The 18,765-nt window shown below is 40.5% G+C and overlaps 2 protein-coding genes and 1 long non-coding RNA gene across 7 annotated transcripts; 2 read left to right on the top strand and 1 right to left on the bottom strand.

Annotated features, from left to right (window-relative positions):
• The first annotated feature begins 2,334 nt into the window (after window positions 1–2,334).
• Window positions 2,335–6,863, top strand: anks4b (ankyrin repeat and sterile alpha motif domain containing 4B). Of its 2 annotated transcripts, none has more exons than XM_057817500.1 (2): window positions 2,335–2,736; window positions 5,089–6,863. In XM_057817500.1, exons 1-2 carry the CDS (start codon window positions 2,576–2,578, stop codon window positions 6,206–6,208), a joined length of 1,281 nt encoding a protein of 426 aa, XP_057673483.1. In that variant the 5' UTR covers window positions 2,335–2,575; the 3' UTR covers window positions 6,209–6,863. The 2 variants fall into 2 exon arrangements, with proteins under 2 accessions (XP_057673483.1, XP_057673485.1); XM_057817502.1 differs by having other exon boundaries at window positions 2,566–2,752.
• Window positions 5,113–11,493, bottom strand: LOC130904615 (uncharacterized). Its single transcript, XR_009060877.1, has 3 exons — window positions 11,094–11,493; window positions 5,809–6,097; window positions 5,113–5,713 (listed from the first exon to the last, which is right to left on the bottom strand). It is a non-coding gene; the product is annotated as an uncharacterized LOC130904615 (long non-coding RNA).
• si:ch211-256e16.3 (kelch-like protein 1) lies at window positions 10,741–18,697 on the top strand. Of its 4 annotated transcripts, none has more exons than XM_057817498.1 (13): window positions 10,771–10,860; window positions 11,143–11,178; window positions 11,361–11,378; window positions 11,466–11,549; window positions 15,025–15,216; window positions 15,286–15,429; window positions 15,504–15,690; window positions 15,765–15,911; window positions 16,049–16,177; window positions 16,348–16,524; window positions 16,612–16,758; window positions 18,092–18,257; window positions 18,322–18,648. In XM_057817498.1, exons 4-13 carry the CDS (start codon window positions 11,469–11,471, stop codon window positions 18,476–18,478), a joined length of 1,527 nt encoding a protein of 508 aa, XP_057673481.1. In that variant the 5' UTR covers window positions 10,771–10,860; window positions 11,143–11,178; window positions 11,361–11,378; window positions 11,466–11,468; the 3' UTR covers window positions 18,479–18,648. The 4 variants fall into 4 exon arrangements, with proteins under 4 accessions (XP_057673479.1, XP_057673478.1, XP_057673481.1 ...); XM_057817497.1 differs by having other exon boundaries at window positions 10,772–10,860; window positions 11,466–11,600; window positions 18,322–18,646; XM_057817496.1 differs by having other exon boundaries at window positions 10,741–10,860; window positions 11,143–11,378; window positions 18,322–18,697.
• Window positions 18,698–18,765: the final 68 nt, after the last annotated feature.

The raw sequence follows: 18,765 nt of genomic DNA, 5'->3' as shown, positions 1-18,765 counted from the left end.
TGTAAAAACTGTCTGCTTTAACTAAAACCAGCCAAACATTTATTCATTCATTTTCCATGCCGCTTTTCCTCACGAGGGTCGCGGAGGTGCTGGAGCCTATCCCAGCTAACTACGGGCAGTAGGCAGGGTACACCCTGAACTGGTTGCCAGCCAATCACAGGGCACAAGGAGACATACAACCATTCACGCACACACTCATACCTACGGTCAATTTAGAGTGTTCAATCAGCTTACCACGCATGTTTTTGGGATGTGGGAGGAAACCGGAGTTCCTGGAGGAAACCCACGCAAACATTTATAGGTTTTTATATTTTAATGAGGATAGCATACAAACAATGACAGGGGGGGGGGGGGGGGGTGTGAACCCTTTGCATAAGGAGACTTAAAGAGCAATTGAAACCAATTTGTAACAAACAATTCAAGTCAAGTGTGTGCCCAATCACTGATGAGTGGTTTAAAGCTGCCCTGCCCACTATAAAACACACACCTGATAAGAACTGTCTTGCTGAGAAGCGTTGTCTGATGTGCATCATGGCTCAGTCAAAAGACCTGTCTGAAGACCGGTGAACAAGGATTGTTGATTTGTATAAATGTCATGGACTGGGGCATACACGGCTGAACTCAAATGCACAAGACAAGAGATTAACCCTGTCCCATAAACATTTAATTCAGAAAAAGAAATGTGATGACAAGATTAAAGTTCCAACAAAAACAGTCAAAGGCAAAAACATAGCAAGGCAAAAAAAACTTAACTTCAAGGTTGGCGGTGGCGTAGTTTCCAAGTGATCTCTAAAAACTGAAAAACGCACTGGCAAATGACAACAGACAAGAGGGGTATATAAGGAGTGCATCTAATGGGGAAACAGGTGTAGGATGTAAGGTGATTAGGGGAGGATGACAAAGCTGACTGAATTGAACCAAAATAAAACAGGATATGAAATGACTAAATCAGTGCCGCTGACGGCGGCTTGTAACAATAAAGCTGGTAAAGGATACAAAACCAGCTCTAAAAGTCTGGATGTTCATCAATCGACAGTCAGAGAAGTTGTCTACAAATGGAGACGGTTTGGCACTGTTGCTTCTCTCCCAAGGAGTGCCCGTCCACCAAAGATGACGCCAAGAGTTTAGCGCAGAATACTCAGAGAAGTAAAAAAGAACCCTAGAGTGTCTGCTAAAGACTTACAGAACTCACTGGCACAGTCCAATATCTCTGTGCACACATCAACTATATGTAAAACTATGGCCAAGAATGGTGTTCATAGAAGGACTCCACGGAGGAAGCCACTGCTGTCTATAAAAACATTGTTGCTCGTTTAATGTTCGCAAAAAGTCACTTGGACACTCCACATAAGTTTTGGCAAAATATTATGTGGACTGATGAAACCAAAGTTAAATTGTTTGGGGGCAACGCACAACGTCATGTGCGGAGGAAAAATGGAACAGCTCACCAACATCAAAACCTCATCCCCACCGTGAAGCATGGTGGAGGGAGCATCATCATTTGGGGATGTTTTTTTCTGCCTTAGGGCCTGGACAACTTGCAATCATTAATGGAAGAATGAATTCAAAAGTTTATCGGGATGTTTTGCAGGAAAAACTGAGGCTGTCTGTCAGACAGTTGAAGCTTAAAAGAGGATGGATGCTGCAAAAAGACAATGATCCAAAACACAGAAGTAAATCAACTTCAGAATGGTTTCAGAAGAAAAAAAATACACATTCTGGAGTGGCCAAGTCAAAGTCCAGACTCGAACCCCATTGAGATGTTGTGGCATGACCTAAAGACAGCGATTCATTCCAGACATCCCAGGAATCTGACTGAACTACTGCAGTTTTGTTGAGAAGAATGGGCCAGGATTAGTCCTGATGGATGTGCCAGACTGATCTGCAGCTACAGGAAGCGTCTGGTTAAAGTTATTGCTGCCAAGGGGGGAGGGGGGGGGCACAAAATGGTTTATTTACTTATTTTTCCATCTTGTGTCATTGTCTGCATACTATCCTCATTAAAATATGAAAACCTATAAAAGTTTGGGTGGATGTAGTTAAAGCAGACATTATTTTTTATCTATGTGATTTTGACAAAGATCAGATCACATTTGATGGTGATTTTATGCATAAATGTGAGAAATTCCAAAAGTTTCAGATGGTTTTTCATACCACTCAGGGAGGGAGGGAGGGAGAGACAGAACATATAGCAACGTTATTAGTGACTCACTAAATTATTTATTCATTAGTTATATATTCTAATCTTCATGGCACACAGAAGGCAGAATAACTCTCGAGCACAGTCTACAGAGTAGAGGAGAGAAATACACCCAACTGTTTCTTTTCCAGCGAAACAAACATTTTGTTTGCACATGTAGGCTTTTCTGTTCATTCAAATGTGTTGATCTATTGTCATAGACAAGTGTTTTTGGGCCAGCCTGAAGCGGGCTAATTGCAACATAATGGGACGGCTTTAGTCTGGACTTTGCTATTGTTTTATTGCTCTGAGCAGCTGACATGTTGACGCCCTGCATCTGCTCACTCAGTCCACAAGCTCTGTGAAGAATTAGCCTCATACTGAGAAAGGACAGCCATGTCTCGATACCACAAGGCAGCCATCGATGGTTACTTGGACCTTTTGAAGGAGGCCACCAGGAAGGACTTGAACTCCCCGGACGAAGATGGCATGACACCTACCCTGCTGGCTGCTTTTCACGGACATGTGGATGCGCTCCAGCTCATATGCAGCAGAGGGTGAGGGTTTTGAACTGTATGTACTTCATGTCCTAAAGCTGTTTGTCCTTTAGATTTTTACTCAATTCTAGAAACTCCTTTTAATAGTTGCTAAAGTTTCGGAAAAGTTCTAAATGTATGATACCAAATTGCTAAATTAGCAACACTGACTATGTATTTTTAATCAGGGACTACTATTTGCAACATTGTTTTTAGTGCACCTGAGAAAATGCTCAAAAACAAAGAAATGTAATAGACCGATTATATCAATTTATTGTGAGCTAAATAGATCAACTAATCGCACCATAGAATGTTATCATTCCAGGAATGTCTATTGCCGTCAATGATAGATGATGTACAGTATGTCTGCTCTAGTCTTCACAACCAAACAAAACTTTATTCGACTTTAGGGGAAGCTCTCTGATGTTCTGGGACAGCAAAAAAACTTCTCACAAAACAAAAGAACCTTTTATCCAAGCCTGAATTCCCCCATCTCCAACCCTCATTAGACACCACAAAAGAGCCTGGTCACTAACCAGCACATCATTTTTCACTGATAATGTTCCCACTGGAAGGCTAGGCTTGTTGCTGGAATAATTTGGTCATAAATATTTGGCGTTTTCTTTATGACACACACAGCAGTTGCTGCTGTAATGACTTTTATTGCCAAGGTGCACCTGTGGAGGACTTTACATCTTAATGGCTTACCTATTACTTCATTCTGAGTCTGTTTTTTTTTGAATGAATATGTTGGCCTGAAGCAATACAGAAAATTTAATAAAATTAGGAATTTATGCAATTCTTACACTGTAAAATAAATTATTAATAATAAAAATAATAATACATGTATAGAAAATACCGGCAGCTCTGGTTGTCAACATTGTACAATTATTTTTTTTTTAAAAAGTGGAAAACCGTAAAAGGTTTCCTATCAATTTAACAACAAACCACCAGAAAAAGAATTACATTTTAACTGTTGTTTTACAGCAAACGATTGTAAAAAGTTGGTATACTGCAATAGATTTCTTATTCGTCCTTTTCTCCAACTGCAATCCGAATTGTCACTGTGGTAGTTAAACGTACTGACTACTGAGCCAACAGTCCAGTCTAGTTTCAGATGCCAGTATGCTCTTTTTAAGTTCTCAGAGAGTAAGGTTTTCCCTACTATCTATAAATGCACAGCAATTCCTCCAACCATTCTTCTATTTCTCAGTAGTCAGTACACTGGACTGACGCTTGGAGGGGCGAGTGCAATTAACTCATTCACTCCCAGCCATTTTCACCGGAGCAAGGCCCTTCACTCCCGGCCGTTTTACTGGATTTTGACTGATTTTGCAAGGCCCACAGAAAATTCTGTTCTATTGCTCTATAAACATTGAACCCACCAAAAGAAAGATTGGACTCCCTTTTTTCAGCAGAAAAAGTTAGTTCATATCTTTTTCCATTCTTCAGAAATCAGCATTAGAAAATAGCTTAGTTTGAGCAATTTTTCCAATTTCTGATGAAAAAAACTGAGAAATTGAGCTTTTTGTGAAAGCATACATTTCAAACATAACTTTGACTTAACACAGCTATTTTTTGCTTTAGTTACATCCCAAACATCTGAATAATGTTTTCCTTTTACAAAATAAGATAAACAACAAGACAAATGGAGCTTTTGATAGCAAAGTAACAATTTATTTACACATAACTAACTGAAAGATGAAGCTGTTCCGGCCGCGACAGCCGGGTAAACTTTTCCCTCATCGTTGCCTGTCTCATAAAGATTAATTTTTTTGAGTCTCTGCGGGCTCTGCTCGCGAGCAGCACGGACTTAAAGGCATCAGCTGCTGCACTAGTGGTCCCGGTCGTTCTGCTTGGTCATCCAGCGCCTGGCATCTCGGGCGTCCTATCGGTTGTTCTGCTCGGTCGTGCGGCTTGGCCGTTCGTTGCCATTGAATCGGGTTGCGGGTCTTACCAAATGCGCTACTGACCTCACGTGGCCAGTTTTATTGCTTTGAAATGGATTTTCAGCATTGTGCTTTGGAGCTAAATTGAATCAGAACCCAGAGATGTCTTTTTTGGAAAAAAAAAAAAAAAAACATAAAAGATGTATAAATACGTCTTTGGGACACGGAAACAATTAAAAATAGAACGTATTTATACGTTTTTAGGAGCAAATGAGTTAACAATCAACCACCATTAAGACCGGTTACATATGGATCACAGTATAAAATTATAAAATAAAATAAAAAATCTACAATGATTTTCAGTGAAAATGAGCAAAATCTACCATAGAATTTTGCGGCTTTCCTTTTTTTTTTTAAATGACATATTTTATCAAAGTTGATTTTTTTTAAATAGAAGGTTTTAAAATGTATTTTTTTGTAACAGGGGAGATCCCAACAGAAGCGACATTTGGGGAAACACTCCGCTGCACCACGCCGCCGCCAATGGTCACATGCACATCCTCAGCTTTCTGGTCAGCTTTGACGCCAACCTGTTTGCGCTGGACAATGAGCTGCACACGGCCATGGACGTGGCCGCCTCGCGGGACCGCATGGACTGCGTGCGGTTCTTGGACGCCGCCGCATCTCAGCAGACAAACCAGAATCCCAAGAAGGTGGCCAGGTTAAAGAAAGAGGCCGGAAAAGAAGCGGAGAAACGAGTGAAACTTTGCGAGAAGGTGAAGAAGCGACACCAAAGCAAGATGGATAAGATGTACCGCGGGCCGGATACAGCCGGATCTGCTTCGGAGGCTGGCGATTTGTCAGTTTTGTCTGGCGCCAGCACTGTGAGCAGCGTCAACGAGCAGTTCTCCAAGCTCATCGCCTCTGAAAAATCTGGCTCATTGACCGCTAGGGTTAAAGGCACGCTGCAGATGAAGCTCGGGAAGAAAGATAAGGGAACTCTGCAGAAATCTGCTGCCGATGGGAACGTCATTTTCCTCAAGCAAGAGGACGCGGCGTCTGGGAATCCGGAGTTTTTGGATGTTTTCAACGAGCAGGATGAAAGGAGCCTGGAAGAAGAAGCAGAAGCAGACTATGGAGACGAAGATGAATCAGGCCCAGTTAAACAGTCCATCTTCAACAGGCCCGGCCTGGGCGGGCTTACCTTCATGAAACGGATGAGCCTGGAGACGGAGGAGGTCTTGAGCAGGAACAACGAAAACCTCGGCTACCTTGTTCAGAACCAAACTCTGGAGACAGAAGAAGACCTCTCCGGTTTAGTGGAGAATGCCGACGTCCCGTGGGAGCAAGAAGATCTGGGCCTGGATGACGACGAGGAGGAAACGTCTCCTCTGGACGGCTTCTTGGCGTCTATCTCCTTGTCCGAGTTTGCTCTGGCATTCACCAGAGAGCACCTGGACCTGGAGGCGCTTACGCTCTGCTCAGACGAAGACCTGAAAAGCATTCGCATCCAGTTGGGACCCCGGAAGAAGATCTTGGACGCTGTTGCACGTCGCAAGAAAGTACTGGAGAGCCCAGGTGCCATGGGAGAGAGCTGCCTGTAATAACCTCAATAAAAGATGACAGTGTGTTCGTGTCTGCCATTAGGAACCGCACAAATTGAATGTAAACCTGTGTCTTCAAGTTTCAAACAAGAGCACAATTGTTGTTTACAGTATTTAATGATTTGATTAATGTAGACAATTCATACTGGGGAAAAATTTGTATCAATTAAAATGTCACTTATTTGAGTCAAATGATTTTACTTGCTTTGGCTATATGACATCACAGCACTGGCTGCCACTGAAAACAGAAGACGTTTAGTCCATTTAAACTAGATTCAGTTCAAATGGATTGGGTATCTATCACTATCAATATCACTGAAACATATACCCTCACTGCTACCTTTCCCAATTAAAATGGATGTCTATTGCCATCACCTTCCCAGTGGCAGCCAATGAGGTAACTTTAATTTGATGAACACCGAGTAATATCAAACATCGACATTCATTAAAGAAAATATCAATTCAGAATATCAAATAAACAATCAATATTTATACATATAATCAGGGGTGAAAGTGGCAAGAATTTCTTGCTTGAACTCCTCGACGTGAAGGTCGCCACAGAGCCAGAGATTTTATTTATTTATTAATTTTTTCCTTTCATTTTTGGGGGGTCAAACCTCTTAAACTACTGAAATGCAAAGAAAACTTATTTCTATAACACATACAAAAATTGATTTTCATTCAAAATTGTATTTTTTTCAATGATTTGCAAAATAAAAGTTAACAAAAACAGCAATAACCCCAATCTCCATCTCCTATTTTTTATTTTCCTTCATTTCCTCACATACTAAAAGCCATATCTCAATTTTAACTACTTAAGAACATAGGATGTATATTAAAATTGAAGTTAATGTTAACATTTACTTTTTCTTATTTTTCATATACAGTATATAACAAATATATAAGTAACATACATTCAGAAAAATAAGTACAAATGACTTATATTATGCAGAGTGAAATGGAATATATTTTGAAGATTGCGCAAACATTGACTTTTTTAAATCATAAGGAAATGAATAAGTAGGCAAACATAAATGAAAAAATATAAGTCCAAAGCGCACATTGACAGCTAAGATGTTCTGAACCTCCCCATCAGAGCAAATAAAACTAGATATGATAAATGAGCCTCCTAACTCTTTCTTTGCTCTTAAAGATTTGATCCATTTTATGTTGCATTGCCCTTTTTTGTCACATCAATTCAACAACCTTTTTTTTTTTTGCTGTTCCAGAAAACATGCACATTTGAACCAACCAGAGCTAACGATTTCTGCTGATCACATGTCAGTATATCAGCCAATTGAACTGATAAATGAACCCAGGCGTTTTGCTTTGCTGTTTGCATTCGCACATTGATGTGACTCATCATCGTCAGACTCAGATAACTGCAGCAGCTGGGGAAACCTCCATGCCGTCCGTGGAATAAAATAAATAATAAATATGGGCGGAAACGGATTACGCTACACAAGCACTTTGTAATGCTTATTGTTAAGACTTGTGTATGTAAATCTGATGTTGGCAGATTGTTTTATTCTTGGAGATGAAATACATGAGTGGCAACTTAGCATTGTTTTTTTTGGTGTTTTTTTTACATAGCGTTTTGACAGTTGCCGTCATATTTTCGTAACCAAAGCACCGTGTACCGGAACAGCATTCCGGCCCTGAATCTTATAGACCCTACCCACGTGACGTCACAACTCCGCCCTCCTGACTGGTGCCGCCCAATTGTCCGTCAACACATCGTGTTTACCTGTTACGGCTACGTACATTCCTCCTATTTATGGCGTGTTTTTCTGCTCGCTAACATTAATAATCAAAATGGTGAAGGCCTGTGTGGCGGTCGGTTGCAATAACAGAGAAGATAGACGGAGAGACTTGAAGTTCTACCGGATTCCGAGAGACCCAGTGAGGAGAGCGAGATGGGCTGCTGCAATTCCACGAGAAAACTGGGCTCCAAACGATTACCACAGATTATGTAGTTGTCATTTTATATCTTGTAAGATGCATTTAATATATATTTAGAGGGTTTTGGGCTGACAACCACAATTAAGATCATTGCTAGGCTAATCGCCGACAACATACACGTATGTATGTAGTGAGAGTGCTATCGCTAAACCATATAAACATTAAAAGCCCTAGCTCCATTGACAAATGACATGAAATACATTAGACTTGACAGTGGATGTTAGCAAGAACAAAAGATTTTGAATTGAAAATTTCGTAACTCACCTTTCCAAGCACAAGATAGATTCCTGCCGAATTTTCATGGACGAGGACCTGTTTCACCCAACCAGCAACGAAGTATTTATAAGCCTCCAAGCTCTTAAAGTCTTTCAAACTTTCGTGAGAATAGGCTGATTTTGTGTGGACAAGATAGTTGTAAATATCAGGGTAGCTAGCAGATGTCAGGCAAATACGGCGGAGACAGCGGGTCGAAAAACATCAATTTAGGCATCAAATATGGATCTGGCGAATGGATAAACTGAAGCTTTTCCACATAACGCCTTTTATGCAACGCATCCAGTGAGTTTACGGCATCCGAAAGCACCGGGTCTTCCATGAAATGCATTATAAATTGCTCGATCAATTGAGACCATTGATAATACAGACACAAAATGACGGACAATGGGGCGGAACAATACAGCGATCACGTGATTTTGTGACGTCGGTGGGTAGGGTCTATACCAGAACTGCGTTCTGGCCCTGAATCTTAGAACAGAACAGAACAGAACAGAACAGAACAGAACGGTCACTCCTGACCGATCTGGACCACTTTCACCCCTGCAAATAATCCATGAACAATATCAAAATTTAGGCCATATTGCCCAGCACTACTAAAAAGTAAGCTTGAGAACGATAAACCGATACGACCGGATATCCGGTTTTACAGGTGAGAGATACAGCTGTATCGATAGTAAACTTACCATTCAACAGTAATTAGCCATTAAATATTCAATGAACCGATAGTAGAGATAGAATTCGGCTATCGCGAGCACAAGAATTGGCTTCTAATGCCTAGTTCAATGCATTGCTTAATGAGATGATAATTTAGCTTTTACTTCACATGCTGCGCTTGTGTTTTTCACCACACAGCGCACTTAGATTGAGACCGCACGCACAACTTCCCCTGCATTTCGGAAGAACCGCTACTAGTCGCCGTCATTACCCGATCGTCTTGGGCGTGTCATAACAACGCGAGAGCTAACAAAACCACTGTAACGCACGCTGCGTAGCGTTTTTTTCACAGCCCAAAACGAAAACGAAACTAGTAGTGGCAACGAAGCAACCTGCTAAAACAATGGACAGTTTGAGCACCGACGCCAGCGACATGCAGCGATTGATTTTCAACGCATCTAGGAAAAACAAAAGTCGGACTTTGAAGTGAGGAAGGCAGCCAGATCTGTTCGCATGGGACAGAGCTAGTGTGAAGTGTGGACCGGTATAGAGATCGTGAGTTTCTAACCCTGAAAAATAACCTACTACAATGGTGGAAAGGGCAGCACGACCCTCTGGAGATTTTTTCTCCATGAAACGCAGTCTACTTAAACATTAACATGTGGATTAGTTGATCTTCCTCAAGAAAAAATCTGCCCTTCAAAAAAGATATGGACAGTGATGAGGAATAAAAAAAAAAATGTGGAAGCACATGCATAAGTGAAAGACTCTGCTGTGTATAAGGTTAAAGTAATGATTATTGACCTGTCTAAAATGCCATGTTTTTATTCCTTCAATTATACCAGTGGTAAAGCATAATTTATTATTTATTTATGATAACATTGCAGGTTTAATTCTTTTTTTCTAGAGCTGCTGCATATAATTATTTTTTGTTTGTAAGATGTTTGCGTTGAAAGTTTGCACTTAAATTACTTACCTCTTGTGTTCGAAACACCAGGAAATACAGTAATTGAATTACTGCACTTTATTGTTGTCTGTCACTGGAGTTTTATTTTATTATCAATCCCATCCAACAAAATGACGGTCATATAGTAAGCCTTTTTTTTTTTTTTTTTTTTAATGAAAAAATAAAACACAACATTGGTATGAAATTTTGTTGTTTAATTTTGCTATTAGAATTGTGGTCTTTTTTATATGTTTAAAATACTGTACGAACTCAAACAACAAATGTTTACTATCGTATCGTTTTCACTCTGTATCGAACCGTATCGTTCTTAAACTGTATCGAATCGTATCGAATCGGTCGGCCTTAAAAATGTATCGTGTTTGAATCGAATCGTAACCTGTGTATCTAGATACATATCAAATCGGCTTCATGCCAGAGATTCCCAACCCTACTAAAAAGGTGTGTGCATCCACCTGTTAATCATTTTTTAACAGAATAAGATATGGATTCCTGCGTGTAGGTAAGCTATGACTTTAAGTTAAAAAAAAAAATTAAAAAAAAACACAAGCCCAGTTTTCACTCAAGTATTTTTTAATTGAGTTGATAACAATCTTCTTTTCATAACATGATATTTTGTGGCGTTCTGTTGCATCACATTTATCTGCCGCTCAGTGGCAGTAATGAGCCCGAAAAACTGCTCGCTCAGCGCCAATATAAAACAAACAAGAAACAGCACAAGGTTTTGAGTCATGACGTTCACCTGCGAGGATTAACGGTGTGGATTAGCACTGTTGCCTTACTATTATGACAACAGGTAAATTGACTCTTTTGGTTTTAAATTTGTAATACAACCACTCCGTATACTGTTGAAATGACGGGCGAAAGATAACCAATCCGTTAAATCAGCCTTTGAACTAGTACCGTTCAGTTGCTAATTTAAGCCTAATTAGTGAGAGACCCAAGAAGTCACTCTCTGGTCTTCAGCCTCTTAGCTGTTGAAAATGAACACAGGAGTTTTCTTGAATATGTCGAGTTTACTTAACTCACGTTGAGCTTTTCTTCTCTACTTGTTTTGACTCGAATTTTTCCTTGCCAGCGTCGGAAATGTCTGAGTTTGTGGCTGCCAACATCCAGGAGGAGGCCAGCAGTCTCTCTGCGTCACCGGGTGGAGAAGACTTCCTGTTTGTGGAAGCCCGGCACCCCAACACGGTCCTGCAGGGTCTCAACGCCTTGAGGCTCGATAACTCCTTTTGTGATGTCACGCTGTGTTGCGGTGGACAGGAGTTTCCCTGTCACCGCATCGTGCTGGCATCCTTCAGCAATTACTTTCAGGTGCATCGGAGTTCATGTCACCTTGAAATTGTTTGAGACTTGCCTTTTCACTAACCGTGGATTTTGTGTGCCCCCACTCCTAACCAGACCATGTTTAAAACAAATCTAAAGGAGTCCAAACAGGATCGCGTGGCTATCAATGGAGCTGAGCCGCAAATGATTGGCATGCTGGTGAGCTATGCTTACACAGCTGAGGTCTACATTTCCAAAACAAACGTCCAGGTAGGTTTTTACCTTCCAATTAGCTGTTTTTATTACCGTATTGGCCCGAATATAAGATGGCTTTGATTATAAGACGACCCCCTCTTTTTCAAGACTCAAGTTTGAAAAAAGACTTTTTGAACACCAAATTATTTTCTATACAGAAAATAATTGCAGTACATCTGAAACAAATGATTATAACAATTTATTTGAGGGGAAAAAGCATGTTATTTTGCCTCATTCAAATCTTAATATCTGAACATTTAAATATGTAAACTAGAGCTGAAACAAATACTCGAGCAACTCGAGTAACTCGAGTTTAAAAACTGATCCGAGTAATTTTATTCACCTCGAGGAATCGTTTAATTTTGCCAGCTCTAAGCATCATGTTTTGCCCGGACTACTTTTCATGCGGGAAGAAACACAAAAAAGAATACCTTACTGCAGCCAACAGCCGTTACAAACTGCGCCGAAAAAACTAACGCTACGTCCGCATGTTGCTACGGTGGTAGCAACATGGTAGCAGGGAGCGTCTGATGAGTGTCACAGATATCACATGTACGTAGAACTAGATGCGAAAAGACTGACTTGGCGGCGTTAATAAAACAGCCGCCATCTTAAAGCAGTACACTTCTCAGTGCTCACAAATAAGATTAATGTTACTGTCACTCGCTCACGTAATGTTATCCCTGCAGATGGCTGGGTTTCTATTCATTATGACCACTGTCGATGTGTGGCTAACTCTTACATACAGGCTTTATTTAATCAGTGAAAAATGCGCTGTAGAGTGATTAGGGTGTAAAATAAAGACTTAATAATACTAACTGTCAATTTTAGCTCAGTAGTCATTGCTGGATAAAACACCAAGTAGCACTGGTGCCTAATGTGCTCCCAATACAGCACAGCATTTATTTTGAACACTGCAAAACCTAAAAATCGTATCAGAACTTACGGTTTAGACTAACTTAAAACTATAATTTATAGCTTGACACAAGTGGAAATTCAATTGAAACACATGGGAAAAACACCCAACTTTTAAGTGACGTGTGTTATCAAGTGTAATGACATTTTTAGGTAAGAAAATTTTTATAATATCTAAAAAAATTTTGAGTGAAAGCAGTGAATTAGTCTTTTTTTTTTTTTTTTTTTTTCTTTTCTTTTTTTTTTTTTAAGTCACAAGTCACATTTGAGATGCAATTGTTGGACGTTTTCAACAATGTACATCGAAAATAAAGACATTGATTGACTGAAAATGGTTCAATATTAGAAGAAATGTCTTGTTTTCTGATATATATTTATAATTGCTCTTTACCCCCAATTTTTTTTTTATCCGATTACTCGATTACTAAAATATTCGATAGCTGCAGCTCTAATGTAAACTAAAGTGCAATCACATTCATAAATGAATGGCCTCTGGTTTTTGAAATGTAAATACCGTAAACCAATGTATTGTGATAAAACAACAAAATTGCAATTACTGTATTAACCATCAAAGTGAAGTCTAACTGTAACTGTAGTCTTGAAACAAATCTGAATAAGGAAAAACATTGCAATAAAATAATGCAAACTGGTTAAACTTGAGAGTAGCTGAGATCTGTCATGACAGAACATCGCTTCAATGATATCTGGTGCCATCCAGCGTCGTGAATGGGCATAATGTCTAGACCACGAATATAAAACGACCCCCACTTTTTCAGTCTTATTTCAATGCAAAAAAAAAAAAAAAGTCTTCGGGCCAATACGGTAGTACAGTGGTACCTCGACGTACGATCGCTTCGACACATGATCTTTTCGACATCCGACGTAAAATTTGACGCACCGTTTGTTTCAACATCCGACGACATGCTCAAAATACGACATGACAGCACCGCAAAAGAACCCGCGGCGGATTTTGTGTGAGAAATCAACACAGGTTTCAAAAAAAGTTGGTACAGTTGGTGAAACAAGGAAAAAAGTGACGCATACCTTTGAAATGAAGATGCAAATTATAGAAAAATATGAGCGTGGGGTGCGCATCCGTGAACTGGCTCAACAATACATCTCCACGGCCTTCCTCCGATCACCGTTCGCCAGTCTTTATAAGGTAAGGTGACAGTTATTATTGTGGTAACATCGCCAAGGAAATCGCCAGCTTCGTCATGTTTTTATCATTTATTTAAGAACTTATTCAACACAAAACGCCTATTGTCCGCCGCAGTTGACTGTGCTCTCAAGAAAACGAAAGTATTACCTCAACCGCACTGACCTCTCACTGTGACGTCAGCAAAAAAAGGCTGCCTCATTAAAATCCAATTCGTTACATTATTTACAGGAATCATTATTATTATTATATTATTCCTATTTATATTCATAACCTTTTTGGTTTGCTATGTGTAATTGTCATTTGTAATAGTACCAGCAGTATTTATTGAGGATTTAGTGTAGGTTTTTGGGCTGTGGAACGAATTAATGGAATTATAATGTATTCCTATGCGAAAATCCTGCTCGACATACGACCATTTCGACTTACAAGCAAGGTCCTGGAACAAATTAACTTCCTATGTAGAGATGCCACTGTATTTAAGCAAATTTTAGCATGCCATTCTGTGTGTCACATTTGCTTTATTATTTTTTAAAATTAATAATTTCAATCTCGCAACTATCCTTTGGGAGGTTCTCTTTCGACTCTCAGGCTCTCGCGAAATGCTGCTGCTGTGAAATTAAACTAGTTTCAAGTTGCTTCAATTTCTCGCTGCGTATATTCCCTGTAATCTTGTTGTACATGTCAGCGTGTCTTGTTTGGTAATATCGCCTCACATTGAACTCTTTAAAAACAGCGACTGTCTCTTTGTAAATGAGGCACACACAGTTGTTGCGTATTTTAGTGAAGAAATATTCCAATTTCCATCTATTCTTGAAGCGTCGGCAGTCGCAGTCAACTTTCTTTTTTTTGATCGATTTTTGCCATTTTAGGAAATTGGAAGTAAAGGGTCACACGGGGTAATGTTGCTTAGAGTGCTGCTGCCTTTTAGTGGGTACATGAGGAGCAGCTTTTAGTGTGTAAGCTACTTCATATGCTGGTAGCAATACTACTGACCAATTTATTAAGTCTGTGTGTGTGCCAGACGTTATTGATTTTATGACAGAGGCTTGGGGCCGGATGAAATTTGACCACGGGCCGCATTTGGTCCCCAGGCCGGACTTTGGACATGTCTGGCGTAAAGTCTTCAAAACACAGAACCACTGGGAATAAATGTGAAATACGATTATTATTATTATTGTTTTTACTGCTTCCATTGGTTGGAGCATTCTGATGGCCCTGACTGTTTTATAAGTATGTCCAGGACTTTTATATTGTCAACCCTTATATTAGGGTGAAAAACACAGCCCCCTGTTTTCATGAGTCGTTGAATCGGAGCTTCATTGATGAAACTATTTTTGGAAGTTTTAACCCCACTTTGTCCAGGCACTGCTGGCTGCAGCCAACCTGATGGACGTGATGGCCGTGCGAGACGCTTGCTGTCGTTTCATGGAGCGACAGATGGACGAGACCAACTGTGTGGGGATCCACTGCTTCGCTGAGGCCCATTCGTGTAAGCTGCTGGAGAAACAAAGCATGGACTACATCCTGGAGCACTTTAGCAGTGTTTGTCTACAGGTGAGAGGTCGATAAGTATGGGGTTTTGGGTAATTCTAGTTAAATTAATGTTTGAATTCTCTGTCACAGGAGGAGTTCTTGACCTTGTGTGTGGACAAGCTCGTTGAAATCTTGGACAGTGACTTTCTCCATGTAGCCAGAGAGGAGTTAGTATTTGAAGCTGTCATGCTGTGGCTTAATAAATGCCCGACTCGCAAGCAGAGCTTTGAGAAGGTCAGATTTTTAAATGTTGAGATGTTTCAGTGCCATTAACTGAGACGGATACCCAATCTTTTTGCTCTTTTCAGGTCTTTGAGAACATCCGCCTGTCCCTCATTTGCCCCTACTATCTCCATGATGTAATTGAATCTCTGGACGTGGTAAAGGAAAACCCAGGCTGCCAAAAGCTTATTTCTAAAGCCAAAGACTACCTGCTGCTAAAGGACCGCCGAAGGGAGCTTTACTGCTCCCGGGTACGGCCGCGCCGATTCACAGGTCAATATTTCATCATTGACGACACCTGTGGGAGTGATTTTATGCTTTTGAATTAAATAAATCTGTTACCACAGAAACATTGGAAGTTATCATAACAGTTGGTGGGGAGGATGACAAAGTGGTACTGCGAAGTGTGCAGAGCTTCGATCCCTTGACGAATGAGTGGAGGGACCACGCTTGCCTGCCGTTTGCTGTGAGCAAGCATGGTCTGGTGGTGTCAGGTGGGCTGATGAAAATGTCCACAAATCCATAACTGTTTTTAGCATGAATAGTCGGCATGTTCCATTTATGGGGGCATCCTAGCGAAATTGCGATTTACCAAGCCATAGTAAAATGTGTTTTCTTGTCTTGCACGTAGACTCCATTTTGTATTTAGCCGGTGGCGAATTTCCCGATGGCTCGGCCAGCAGGTGGATGTGGCGGTATGACCCGTGTTTCGACACATGGATGGAAATTGCTCCCATGAATGCTCCTCGATCTGAACTCGGTGCGTTTTGAGTTTGGAATGTTATAAATACGCGCTCACAAGCAACATGCATTGCTCTGTATTTGTGACGTGCAATGAAAATAAAAGCTATTTTATATCACGTTCGGCATCTTCCTGATCAGAGTTTGGGTAAGTTCTGTCTAATCAAGCACCTCTTTCTTGCCTGGCAGGCCTGGTGATGCTGGACGGTTTAATTTACGCCGTGGGTGGGTGGGAAGGTGGCTCTCGTCTAGACTCTGTGGAGTGCTACAACCCTCACACCAACTCCTGGCAGTTCACGGGCTCCGTCAAGATGGCAGTCACAAGTCCTGCTGTTGTGGCGCTGGATGGTCTTCTTTATGTTACTGGTAGGAAATTCCACTGGTGGACCAGAAGTTTGTTAATTCTGTTTTTAGTACATCTTAGATGCTCAAATATGTGCGCTTATCTTTCAGGTGGCGCGGTTCTGGAAGACGGCGATGGCTCAGATCTCACACAAGTATACAATCCTAAAACAGAGACGTGGATGGAGGTTGCGCCGATGCAGATTCCTCGTTCTGGTTCGGCAGCTTGTACACTGAAGGGAAAGATTTATGTCATAGGTACAGTATTTCGCTCGAGTATCTCTATTTTTAGCTCATTTGTTTAGGGCTGCAGCTATCGAATATTGTAGTAATTGAGTAATCGACTGAAAATTCTATCAATCGCGTAATCGGATAAAACATTTTTTTAGGTAAAGAGCAATTATACAGTAAATATACATGACAAAAAAATACATTTAATCCAAAATTGAACCATTTTCAGTCAGTGTCTTTATTTTCGATGTACATTGTTGAAAACAGCCAACAATTGCATGTCAGATGTGACTAGAAAAAAAAATTCACTGCTTTCACTCAAAAAACTTCTATATCTCATAAGAAAAAAAAACATTTCTTACCTAAAAATGTAATTACGCTTGATAACACACATCACTTGAAAGCTACGTGTTTTTCCCACGTGTTTCAATTAAATTTCCATTTGTGTCAAGCTATTTTTAAGTTCTAGTTAAGTTTTAAGTTAGTCTAAACTGTAAGTACTGATAGGATTTTGAGTTTTTGCAGTGTTCAAAATAAATGTATGATATATATGTATGATGTATTGGAGCACATTAGGGACCAGTGCTACTTGGTGTTTTATTCAGCAATGACTACTGAGCTAAAACTGAAATTTAACTTTATTATATTTTAATTTTACACCCTCATCACTCTACAGCACTGTGTTTTTACAGATTAAATAAAGCCTGTATGCAAGACACGTTAGGCACGCATCGACAGTGGTCATAATCAATAGAAACCTAGCCCTCCGAAGGGCTAACGTTACTTGAGCGAGTGACAGTAACATTATATTTATTAGCGCTGAGAAGTCTACTGCTTAAAGATGGCGGCTGTTTACTAAAGCTGCCCAGACGCGGCAGAGTCTGTCATTTCGCATCTAGTCCTAAATGCATGCGATATCTATGAGACTCATCGGACACTACCTGCTACCACACTAGCATCATGCGGGCAAGTTTTTAGCAACGTCTGCGTAGTTTGGAGCGGCTGTCGGCTGCAGTAAGTTTTTAAAAATTTTTTATTATGGCTTCTTCCTCTACGCACGTGACGTCAGCGCGTTGTCCCGCATTAAAAGTAGTCCGGGCAAAACGTGATGCATAGAGCTGGCAAAATTAAACGATTGCTCGAGGTGAATAAAATTACAGATCAGTTTTTAAACTCCAGTTGCTCGAGTATTAGTTTCAGCTGTACATTTGTTGCCATCAAACGGTGATCTCCAGGTCATTATGACAGAAAGCGCGGGCAGCTATCGTACACTGGTAGCCTCTCCCGGTTGAAATGGATTGGACATCTATCGCTGTCGAGAGCATTCCAACTGTCCTAGTTCAAATGTTTTTGACTTCAGGTGGATGGCACGCTACGAAGGAAAACACAGACAAGGTGGAGTGCTACGATCCTAAGACCAATCAATGGACCATGTGCGCCCCCATGAAAGAACGACGCTACAGACCTGGTGTTGCCGTAGTGGATGAAAAGATCTACGTTCTGGGAGGAGAGGAAGGCTGGGACAGGTGAGGCCAAAGCAAAAATCTACGGCACAGTCATGCCAGCCTGACACCCGATCACTCTGTTAAGATATCACGACACAATTGAGAGGTTCTGCGACGTGACTGACACGTGGGAGATCGTCGGGGAGATGCCCACCAGTCGCAGCTGGCTCGGCTGCGTGTCCCTACTGCTGAGAAAGGACTTTTTGTCAAAGTCTCGTCTGAATACAACAAAAAGCTGCTAAGGCCTGACCATTGTGAATGACCAAATGACAGAGGATGCTTCAATAGGGAGATGGCATTACTAAAATCAGAGCTGTAATTTTTTAGTATTTGGTGACATATATTTGAAGTGTAATGTTGGAATGACATGCTGAAATTGTAAGTTAGCAATAAGATGCTGTATGAATCCAACTGTAAAAAAAAAAAAAAATCCAACTGTGAATATATTTTCTAATGTGCCCATGCCAATGCTTTGTAATAAAATTGTTTTATAAGTTTTTATATTAACTTCATGTTGACTATATTGCAA

The sequence above is a fragment of the Corythoichthys intestinalis genome, chromosome 16 (assembly GCF_030265065.1).
Source record: "Corythoichthys intestinalis isolate RoL2023-P3 chromosome 16, ASM3026506v1, whole genome shotgun sequence".
Taxonomy (NCBI): domain Eukaryota; kingdom Metazoa; phylum Chordata; class Actinopteri; order Syngnathiformes; family Syngnathidae; genus Corythoichthys; species Corythoichthys intestinalis.
Note: the sequence above shows the minus strand (reverse complement) of the source record. Positions and strands in the feature narration are given on the sequence as shown.